The sequence below is a fragment of the Tachysurus vachellii genome, chromosome 2 (assembly GCF_030014155.1).
Source record: "Tachysurus vachellii isolate PV-2020 chromosome 2, HZAU_Pvac_v1, whole genome shotgun sequence".
NCBI classification, from domain to species: domain Eukaryota; kingdom Metazoa; phylum Chordata; class Actinopteri; order Siluriformes; family Bagridae; genus Tachysurus; species Tachysurus vachellii.
This window is the reverse complement of record NC_083461.1, coordinates 30700010-30712599: the sequence shown is the minus strand read 5'-3', so window position 1 is coordinate 30712599 and position 12590 is coordinate 30700010. Positions and strand designations below refer to the sequence as shown.

General features: G+C 36.0%; 1 protein-coding gene across 6 annotated transcripts in view; it reads left to right on the top strand.

Annotated features, from left to right (window-relative positions):
- The window catches only part of nrxn2b (neurexin 2b), a 539034-nt gene that overhangs the window by 309307 nt on the left and 217137 nt on the right, over positions 1-12590 (top strand). For all 6 annotated transcript variants that reach the window (XM_060864253.1, XM_060864255.1, XM_060864252.1 and 3 more), the window contains 2 exons: positions 86-467; positions 2367-2557. In XM_060864253.1, the coding sequence (XP_060720236.1) occupies positions 86-467; positions 2367-2557 (573 nt within the window). The remainder of the gene's footprint in view (positions 1-85; positions 468-2366; positions 2558-12590) is intronic.

Here is a 12590-nt window from a genome sequence, read left to right as displayed (position 1 = left end):
GTGAATTATCAAGCCATAAATAAATCCTTTCAAAATAAAAAAAATAATATCCAATTTACAGCTAAAACCCTTGACATCTCTCCAGGCCAGATGACCGGTGCCCACACCCGCCTTGAGTTCCACAACATTGAGACCGGCATCATGACAGAAAGACAGTTCATCTCTGTTGTCCCGTCCAACTTTGTCGGCCACCTTCAGGGACTGACGGTCAACGGCGTACCCTATCTTGACCAGTGCAAGAACGGCGATATCTCCTACTGCGAGCTCAACGCCCGCTTCGGCATGCGCCACATCATCGCAGACCCAGTGACCTTCAGGAGCAAAGGGAGCTACCTGGCGCTGGCTACGCTACAGGCATACGCCTCCATGCACCTTTTCTTCCAGTTCAAGACCACCAGCACTGATGGCCTGATCCTCTACAACAGTGGAGATGGAAGTGATTTCATTGTGGTGGAGCTGGTTAAAGGGTGAGTTTCAAACCGTCAGTGCAACTCTGATGTGGACATGGCATTCAAGCGACATTCACATGGGGTATAAATCTGTTGATTTTAAGCTAATTACCTACTACCTGCTGCCTGTAGTAGCTCTTATCTGACAGGTTTATGAATCATCGCACCACACTTTGGCATTTCGTTCAAGTAATGAGATTCTTTTCCTTTTTATCATTGCAGATCTGTGACATTATTTATAGTCTTCTATATTTCTTGCGAGTAGATGATATTTTACAAAGTTTAAATCAATTATATTGAATTTTTAAAACATTTAATCACAATATTGACTGTCTTTCCAGACAGAACTTTGGGAATTTAATGTTACTTCAGCAAATTAAACACATCTGAATTTCCTTGCAACACTAAAATTGTGTCTTGTGGCATCATTAAGTTCATGCATGGTGTAAAAAAGGACAAATATAAATTGATAAATTGGTGAACTGGATCAACTACTAGATATATGAAAAAAAAGCTCATTATAAACAATATTGTATAAAGTGAAACATATAAAAACAGGCTGGTGTCCATAACACTATAGAGAAAAGAGAACGATTTAGACTAATATTCATCCACAAAACAAAAGAGAAGACTTTAGACTGCTGCTGTTGATGAAGTCCTAGTGATATTTGCAGGTTTATTACTTCGAGAAGGAACGGTACTGGCTTTTTAGACAAACAAATGCAAAGTAAAATGCATTCAGAAATAGATCATAGGATAGTTTTAAATAATATCTGTATACAAAAATGCTTGGCCCCTTAAAGTGTGTTAGAATTGTTTCATTTATTTAGAACCTTATTTATTAGATAATGATGTTTGGTACTTGTTGTACTGCACCTTTGAGGGGAATAGAGTGTGAGAGTTACATTCTCTCTTGCTTGTCAACGTGCCGGACTGTTTTTGGTTGTATGTGACACACGTTTTCTGTGGGATCAGAACAAAAATCTGCTCAAATGGGAGGAGACCAAATGCTTCCTCACATCATTTATTTTTGTTTGAACAGAGCATCAGCATCCTAATCCAGCCTTGTCATTCTGACATATTTATAGCCCAGTTTCTCACAAAGCAATACATCATTTGCATGTTTGTCAAAAACCAACAGCTTTGTAAACCATCCCAGATGAAATAATTGCAGAAATTTCATTTATGCTCAGGCTGAAAAATCCTTTTGTCTCATCTTGAAATCTTTGAGTTATTCATCTGGAATATATAAAACAATTTATCACATAACATATGAATGGCCCTGAAATGAAAGAATTAAACAAAAACAAACAAACAAACAAAAAAAAACAATATTTACATGTGGAAAGTTACATGTGATGTTACAAACCTGCAAAGTTGTAGCTCACATCTACGTTGGTAGATTATCCTTAAATGGAAACATGTACGTTAAATATAAGCACTTATATTTTAAGCCTGAAAACAACCTGGGATAGAAAATGCGGACAGGATAAGGAAATGCATACATTTTTCTTTGCTCCGAAATGTAATACAATGTAAGAATATCAAGAGATGTTACTTAGCATTCATTTTTTAATATAGATTTTTTATAATTATTATTTTATTCATCAGCGACTCATGCACAGAACTGAACGAAGCCACAAGACAATAACTCAAGGACATGAACTCCTTATGTCTGTTCAATTTTAAATTGAACCCTAGGTCTTGTTAATAAAAATAAAATGCAATGATTTCATTTATCTACTAAACCGTCCTCTTGTTAAACATGTTTGAGCTATGCTTCAGAGATGTATTTCATGCCAGTTGTTTGTAAAGACATCAAGGCACTTATCAAGACACAGCTCAAAGAATCAAAACATGGGAGCAACCATCATTTCTCCATCTGGAAGTAAATGCTTGCTTTCATTGTTCTCTCAGGTATATCCACTATGTCTTCGACCTGGGCAATGGACCCTCTCTGATGAAAGGCAACTCAGACAAACAGCTGAACGACAACCAGTGGCACAACGTGGTGGTTTCCCGCGACACCAACAACATGCACACACTGAAAATCGACTCCCACACCGTCACCCAGCACTCCAATGGAGCCCGCAATCTGGACCTTAAAGGTATCATGTGGCACTAATAACACACACATTATGTAGGGTCACCGCAAAAATGTCTGTGGGTCACTAATAACACACATTTTTGATGGCCTTTCTATAGAAACATAAAAGAGTCGCTGTTTGTCTGTACATTACACACTACTGTGTTTACAGTACTGGATTCATGGGTTTATATACTTGGGGAAGCAAGCAAACTACATCCTTCATTCATTGTTACACACAGTTGTTGTTTTTTATTTACCTGACACAAAGTAAGGTAGTCTTGCTGGAAACTAACGCTGCAGCCTAACTAGCAGCAGTTTGCTGATAGTTTGCATTGTATATCAAACAAAGTAAAGCAATCTGAGGTTAATTAAGGCTACAGCTAGCAATAAACTAGATACCTATTTTACCCTTTTTTTCCTTTTATTTTACCTCAGGCAAATTATAGCATTCTTAGTCAAGTTTAGTTAGGGTTAATCAATAGCTAACAGTAGGCTAGCTACAATTTTTTAGCCTTTCGGTTTTTCTTTCCTTTCAGCTCAGATAAATTAAGGCATAATAGCTAAGGTTAATCTACAGCTAGCTAGTTTTCCGTCCTATAAGTCGAGAGAATATCAGACCTGTAGCTAGAATTAAATTCAATTTAACTCTATTTATTTGTATAGCAATTTTAACGCTTGAGTCTCAAAGCGGCTTTACAGATGCACAGAAATAGAGTAAACATTTAAAAGATTAAAATTAAATTACTATTTGTCTTTAACATCAATCCCTATCTTCTATCATCTGTTTAGTCCTGTAGTATATCATAGAGCCTGATATATAAAACAGAGGCCTCTTGTATACATCGTGATTATTGGCGTGTGTTGGATGGACTGTGATCGTGATCAATCTGTATGTCTGCCTGACACAAACATACAGGCTCATAGATAACTCGACCCACTACAGTAGAAACTCACTCGTTGTATTGCTGTCTGCCAGTGTTGTAATGTAACAGAGTACAAATACTTGTTACTTGTACTTAAGTAGAAATTTCACGTATCTGTACTTTACTTCGCTATTTAAATTTCTGTCAACTTTCACTTTTACTCCACTACATTTCCTAGATAAAATGTATACTTTTACTCCGCTATATTTCCACTAAGCATCTTCATTACTCGTTACTATAAACTAAAATCAGAAGAAATGTGTGTGACTGCAATAAGGGAGGTTTGGCGAATCACTGCTCCTAGATTGCATTACGCACGTCCGCATGCTCTACGGAGAAGCACAGGCACGCGCAGTGTTCAGCTGGAGGCGTTTATCTATAACGTTAATCGGCGGAAAGCCGCAAATACGGCAACCAAAAGCAGTGAAACTTCACTATTCTTATTACCAAAGTTGATAGCACAAACAAAATATTAATGCAAACAATCCATTCAATACTAAATAAAAATAACATTTATTGATTTGGTCTTTGTCTTGTGAATATTTTTATTAATGACTGCATTCATTGGACACACTGTTTGTAGAGAATGAACACATACATGAACTGATTTGATTCAAGACTGGCATCATTACATCATGCATAAAATTTTGGTGTCCACTTTTGCCATTTAATAATACCATAACTTTTGGCTTACTATGTAGTCATATAATATATAATATAAAACCCTTCTTGTTTTAAATTCTCACTGAGGTCTAAAACCCCCTAAAGATGAAATAATAGAACCGCCCCTGCTCTTATGCCTACCGAAAATCACTAAAATTTTACTTTATACTTTTACTTCAAATACTTAAGTACATTAAATATCAGAAAATTACTTTTGATACTTAAGTACAGTATATATCAGATACTTTAAGACTTTTACTTGAGTAATATTCTAAAAGGTAACTTTCATTTCTACCAAAGTCTTTTTCTAGTACAATACTTGTAGTTTTACTCAAGTATTGCTTTCTAATACTTTATACAACACTACTGTCTGCATGTGAGATTTTTATCACTCAGTGGATGTGTGAAACATTTATACCAGATACATTTCCCGCTGATACACTGATACAATTCGAATAGAGCTAATGACAGTGTTTCATTTTGTCCTCATTTGAACTCTGGCACATTAGTAAAACCATAGCTCTCTGAGTAAATAAATAACTACTCGTTAATATTAAGTAATTAAACTTTAATCGGGTCAGGTGGCATGATCCGTGTGTACGTAATTCACTAAATCATCCGGCGGTTGACACAGATACAGTCTTTTAACTGCAGTTTAAGGGAAATGGAAGTCTGGATAATTGTCTAATTTCGTTCAAGCACACAACTTTTTCTATCTCACAGTAATGCCGAAAGCTACAGATGATGCAGCACATTAAAATCAGTGAAAAATGAGTAATATTACAGTTTACCCTCCCTGGGAAACAGATTATCCCTCTTATCCCCTGTGTGTGCTCTAAGTTAAAACCTTTCAGGCCTCCGTTAATGCCTTGAAATTTGTATGTAAGTTGTCGACAGACTATATCATCACTGAAGCAGCCAGACTGAGTTCCTCCTGTCAGTCAGAAGATTTTCCGTCTCATGCCGATGCGCCTACCAGCGCTGATAAAACATGCCTGTGGTTTTCACACTTTCTGATTAAGTCCTTCTGGAGGATGAAAAACGACGTGATACGAAACCGTCTTTCAAGCCGTACACCGGGGCGGAAAAGAGTCAAATTTACTTGGCATTTTGATGATGGTGTGAAATTGACGAACTAGATTGGCAAACAGGGGCTGATATCTCAAGTTTATATAATAAAGCCTTGTATGATATGGATGAAATAAAATTTGATTAGCCATCGATCAGCCATTACACCATTAAAACCACCAAATATCATGTAGCTCTACTAAAACAGCACTGACCTGCCGAGGCACTGACCCGACAAGACCTCTGAAGGTGTCTGGCACCAATACCTTAACGTTCTTCAAAGTGTTCCTAGACTGGATTTTTGCAGTATGGCTGGAGCATCGTCCTGCTGAAAGAGGACACTGTCATTAGGGAGGTGGAAGATGTCTTCAGTTCCATTGTAACAAGACAACCAGTAATTTTTCTTACAGTGCTGAAATTACACATTAACAGTGCTGTCTGAAAGTGACGAGGGTTAAAGTTACTGATCAGAAGTTCAGGGGTTCAAGCACTGCCAAGCTTCCACTGTTGGGCCCTTGAGCAAGGCCCTTAAGCCTATCTGCTCTGAGGGTTGACCCTTCACTCTGACCCCAACTTCCTATAAAAAAATGGCATATGCAACGAAAAAAATGTTGATTCTTATTTATTTATTATGACGCACAAAAATTCAATACTGTATTTTTTAGACTCCTTATATAGATTTAAATGACAATGTATGTATAAAAAAACAGCAGGTCAAACCAAATCCATTTTAAAGGCAAATTTGAAGTACAATAGGGAGAAGTGATATTACTTCAGAAGTGATATTACTAAGAGTTAGCATATGAGGTGTCATATATTTACATCATGATATCTATTTAGTTTTTGTTTCACAAATAGATGTAAGCCGACTTGTATATTGCTTCTGTTTGCCACAGTATGCGTCCATTTTAAAAAGCTTTGTCATGATTGTTTACTCCCTGGAAGCACAGATGCTTAATCCATTAGCAGTCACTTATTTCACTTGTCTTTATGTCAAACCATTTTCTTTATATATATATATATATATATATATATATATATATATATATATATATATATATATATATATATATATAGCCTTGACTATAACTCACTTGGATATAATGTTTTACGTTTTTTTAATTGTTGTAGATATGCCTAAGAAAAATATACTCATGTATAGCGATCACGTGAGTTTGTAATGCAACAATGTCTACAGATGCTGAATATGGAATATTCACAAGAAACATGAAGAAAATCAGCAGTATTACAAAACTTTTTGTCAAACAAAAAGGGTTAAGGTTAGGGGTTAGGGTTAGGGCTAGGTTTAGGGCTTAAGCAAACATCAACAGACCATGTACAGTTACATTTACGTTCCAGTTACATTGTGAAATGTTAGTTCCTGGTTTTAAGATTATCCAGATCTCTTTTGACATTATATAATGATGATAATAATAATAATAATAATAATAATAATAATAATAATAATAATAATAATAATAATAATTTTTATTTTTATTATTATTTTTATTATTATTATTATTATTATTATTATTATTATTATTATTATTATTATTATTATTATTATAAAATGCGTATATTGTTTTGTTACTGAGAAAATGAGAATCTCTCCACTGCGAAAACCAAAACCCAGTTACCAGTTACAAAGAGCTTCAGTGTAGAAATAAATGTAATAATAAATAATATATTTTTTAACCTGTTTATTTGGTCCGTTCAAGTCATATAAATGCAAGTTCTTATACTTTACTATAGAAATTGTGACATATTAAAATGACCATCTGAAACTCCTGTCAGAGCTGCTGCTGTGGTAGAGAATTAAATAAAATAAAACTCCTTTAAGGCAAATACATTCTCAGAATTGGCCTTCCTTCACCAAGACTTCCAATAAGACAAGAACAGGCTCTTCTTAACACTTGCAAAAATAGATTTTCATAATGTTAAGCTGAAATTGGGTTCTTGTAACACACACACACACACGCACACACACGCACACACACACACTCTCCACACCCGAAAGTGGGATGAATTTGGGAAAGGTACTCGTTATTTAAATGTCACACACTGCAGAACTGGAAGTCTGGACTTCTATCTAAATCATGGCCTTAGCGTCAAAATGTCTTTCGAAATCCATTAGTCAAGATGATGGCTGAAAATATGTTAGACGCAGAGAAAATCCGGAGCTAGATAGGGAGAGAGAGGAAAAACAACGTTAGAACGAAGCAGGCAGATTTGGAGTGAAATGGACTATATGAGTGACGCCAGCAAGCCATTATTATTTTTTTTTCACTGTATTGTTTATTCAGCTTTCACCCGTGTGTCCTCTCAGGAGGTGTGTGCTTGTGTGCTATCATGTGCATTCAGTTCAAGGGGAATACTACTGTGCCAAGTCAAAATCCACTAGCCAAACACACCGTCTGGCAGCTGCGTTGGACTCCTCACTTTGACAAATGAGTCTGTGCTTGAGCTGAGCTTTAACAGCCACCTGCACTCATCTAACTGGACTGAAAAATGTAGCCTCACACCTGCTTAATGTCCAGCGAGGTCACGGTTACTGTAGCATTACTTAAGTTTTGTGCTCTTAACCTGACACTTATATAAAATTGTATAACACCATCAGCTGGCACCCAGGAAGTTGACCTAACACGAGACAAGTGACGAACGCAGCAGAACACTTGTTTTCAACCAGCCCTAAATGACCCACACGTACACAAACCCTGACCTTAACACTCTCCTTCAGGTTTATGGTCCTTCCTGCTTCAAGCTATCAGCTAAGGACGGATGCCTGGTGGAAACTCAGTGAGACATGAGGTCCCTTTTTAGAACCTTTAAACTGATTGACCTATGTGAAAAGTCCAGAATCCATCACTATCTTCTGTCCCCACTACAACTAAATAATTAAATAAACACACCCGGCACTTAAAACAGTAGCCAAAAAAGATCTGGCAACCCACAGTCGCATAACCGAGCTCTTAATCCGCATAACAGTCCTTATTTGTATTTTAATCGAACGTCTGCACCTAAGCATTCACCTTTATACTATCGTGAGAATGTAATAAATTCACTCGTCACATGGAAAGCCACAAAACGTACTCGAAACGCTCTTCTTAAACACCATCAATGTTTTCTTTGCGGCGTCTTGATTTGAAAGAGGTAACAAGTGACAGTTTCTGTTTTTTTTTAATACAACCTGGGTGCTGATAGTGGTTGTGAAGCCAGAAGACAGAACCCTCCCTTTTTTTCCACCGTGTAATGAATCTGGAGGTGAAATCCTTTCAGTGAAATGATGCTGCTTAAAAGGCACTTAGGTGTAAATGAATGTGATCATCTCAAAGCCTGAACTGTGACTTGCCTAAATGGATATTTTAGAGTTCAGCTCAGAAGAGAGCGAGATTCTTTTTTTTTTTTTTAATTCTTTTTATTTTCACTCTTCTTCTTCCCCAGACATTTTAAATTAAACCTGCTGTGAGATGAGCTCATGTCTTCCTCATGGAATATTTGAAACAGTCCAGAATGCTTTGTAAAGAAACAGCCCTACTATTTCCTTTTAAAAAGAGTGAAACATCCTTGCTGGCCTATATTTGTTTTCAGGGATATGGACAGGAAATGGTGATCGTACTCTTCCCACACTCCTACAGGGACTAGCGATATGGAGGGAGAAAAAAAAAAAGATCAAAAACAGCTATGCTTTTTAAGCATTATTTATTAATGGGCTTGGGCCCTGACTTCATTTTGGAGGTCCTGGGGCAATGAAAGGGAATACATTAATCACAAGAGGACATTATAGATGTATGGAGTACCACTGGTGGTTTGAGAAGATACAGGAGGAGAGAGTGTATTTCCCTTTAAAGGGACACAAACTGAATACTTAATATGTTGTTTGACCAGTCGGATATATGTGAGAAGTTTAAATGGGTTCATCTTTACTATAAACATGATTAAAGTGTAAAAATCAGTGTTAGTACGTAACAACAAAATTTGAGTCTATGCTAACAGAGCTAGGTAATATATTACGCCAGCTTTCTTGACAAATTTAGTTTAGATTTATCCCCCACACAAACCCTTCATGTGTTCCACCTTCTGTCCGAATTCATTTGTCATTTTTATGCCTGAAAGTGTGACAGTATCCTGAAGCAACTTCAGCCTCACTATGACCAATTTCGCTCAGGAGCTCCCGTATCAGTGACAGGAATCTGCAGCTATGTCAATAAAGCAGGAAATTGGAGGATCACAGACATCACCGAGGATCACGCAAGACAAATCACTACGGATCAGAATAAAGGCAGGAAAAATAAATAGCCGTAAACGATTCAGGTAGACATCATTGTGCCACTTACACTGGGGGTGAAAAAGACGGGAATATGTGTTCGGTCAGATTTAAGAAAAAATATTTTGCAAAGAAACAAAACATGATTTTGTCACTTACGCAAAACTTTAACATGTTTCTAAGAGCCGGATTGAAACACAAAGAGTTATCATTATGTGGAGATTGGAGTTTGGTGCTGATTGGAATTCTAACTATAGAAATCAATTTTGGTCATTAAAACACACATTGAAGAATGAAACAGTGGGAATCTGATTGTTGCAAAACATCAATAATTAGATTGTTAAATATTAATTTTAAGAAATGGATTTTAATGTGAAATAGCTATAGACAATCAATCGGTTCTTTTTGTTATTTATATATATATATATATATATATATATATATATATATATATATATATATATATATATATTTTTTTTTTTTTTTTTTTTTTTTTTTTCAATATCCTTTGTAAATCGATAGCAAGTATAAGTTCTGTAAAATCAGGGAAAATCAAGGAACTGGGACCAGTATCAAAACCAGGATGTTCTAAAAAATTATTAATAATAATTAATAATAATGTGACATAGACACACTAAGGTATAGATAGACAAACTAATCGGATCTAAACACACGTAAAGCTTTTCAATGCCAAATACACATAAAAATGTATAATATTTAACATTTTTGGAAGGAGTCAACAGCGGCAGTAAGTTTTCCGACACAATCTGTCTGATAACAGTCTGAAAACGTTAGTTTTGTGGTTGTTAAACATCATTAAATGGATGAGAACTACAACGTGACACTATTAAATCAATGAAAGAAATTGGCAAATTGCATTGGAATAAATGGAATAAAACCCTGACAATTTGAGTTTAATTATGGGGTTTTTGGAGTTTAAGTATGGGGTAGTAAAAGTAACTCCATTTCATCTTAACACAAAATGTTGTTGCTTATTTTTCTCTCTGGTTTTATTATTTATACAGCATTAAGGTCAGTTCATTCAAAAGTGATTAGTGAATAGAATTAGCAGAAGGGTTGAGGGTTAACGTTTCAAATCCAACCATGTCGACCTTGCTTTCTCACTGGCCTATGGTCTGTATTATTGTGTGCCTGGCATCAACATTTCTCCAAAAAACATTTTTATAATTTAGACCCAATCACTAACGTCTGAATGGTTAACATGTGCATGGCTATTATACTGTAGCTCCTGTGGAGGAATCACTGCAGCACAAAAAAGGTAAAAAAATGACAAAACGAGAGGCAATACGGGACAAAGGAAAGGTAAAAAAAAAAAAAAAACCCTTATCAGCATTTTTGGCCATTTAAACAAGTTGACGGAGAGCTTTAGTTTCCTAGAAGCCTAAATCTGCTGACTTGTTTGTTTATTTATTTATTTATTTATTTATTTATTTATTTATTTATTTATATTTTTTACAACCCAAGTGTTATACAGTATATCTGTTGAATATCTATTCTCCGAAGAGAAAACCCCAACTCTAATAGTGCATTCAGGAACATGCTGGGTTATTCTCACCAAAGCAACTTAATCTCCATGTCTTCTTTTCCCTATCTGGCCATCCTGACTGCTCATGGAAAACTCAAAGATATTGCAAAGGGAGTCCCACTTTGCCTTACTGGGCTTCTGATTGGTTTTATTTGCAAAAGAGAGTGTTTCTCGAGACCTGTTAAGGGAATGTTGGATACGTTTGAGGCTCCACTTCAAACATGAGAGACTCTCAGAGTCAGTCTTAGAGCGATTACTGAGAGAAAATGGCTTCCATCAGAAAGGCGTTGGACATTTATTGCAAACAGAAACACAAGACGCATATCACGAAACGCTCTGCTACTGCAATTGAGTCGATGGGACCGTAAGCGCCATATCAGGCTGGGGCAAAATATTCAAACAAGCACTTAAGATCACGTTTCAATAGTGTCAGAAACACACATCATCATTTTCAAGTGTCTAGAGAACGAGCGAGAGACACTTCAAAGTGATTCGCATGTGTTTCCTGACATCTTGGATTAGCTCCAGCTTTGTGTACTGAAGTGTCACTGTAATTGCTGGATTCGTTTGACAGGGCTTAGGTGCTTTGGATGTCCTAAGCAGTCATGCCATCATTTCTAAGCCAGTTAGCTTAGGGTGGAATTTAAGCAAAGGCAACTAATTAGCATGAAACAGCAACCAAAGGGTTCATTCCATTATTTATTTACACACATATATATATATATATATTATATATATATATATATATATATATAAAATGTGTGTGTGTGTGTGTGTGTGTGTTTATATATATATTCTTTTGTCTGATAAACTGATAAAACTAGTTTTTAATTGAAATTACACCTGGTCTATAGCTATATTATTTTAAGGAGAGTCCCTATGGACTAATCACTGTTTCCCATAATGTGCTTCCATGCTCGAATACACATGATTCTAGTAATTAGCCAATTAACAAAACATCTGTGGATGAAAAGAAGAGAAACATCAAATGGTGGCATGCAGTAAGACTCAAGGTTTTAGTCTGTTACCACAGAGGAATTAAATAACTATTTATTCACATTAGAGTTCTGAGTGTTTATAGGGTTAAATATTTGTTACAGTATAACATGGGTTTTAATGTGCATGTACTGTGAAATGGCAATAGATATGCATTTGGTTTATTTTAATTCTATTCTATCATCTTTTTGTTATTTAGATTTTATTTCAATCAAACAATTCATTTCAATCATTATCTATGGCAAAGCTCTGTAAAACCAAACCAAGGAACTGGAATCAGTATCAAAACCAGGATGTTCTATAAAACATAATCTAGGTCTTAAATTAAGTCACTTTATACTGTGACATAGACACACTATAGAATAGAAAGCTTTATTTTGTCACATATACATTACAGCACAGTGGAAATCTTTCTTTGTACTGTATACCTAAATTTTGGAGGTTGGGGTCAGATCGCAAGATCAGCCATGGTGCAGTGCCCTTGGAGCAGAGAGGGTTAAGGGCCTTGCTCAAGGGCCCAACAGCTTGTCAGTGCTGGGACATAGACCCCTGATACTCTGATCAACAACATAGAGCCTTAACTGCTTCAGCC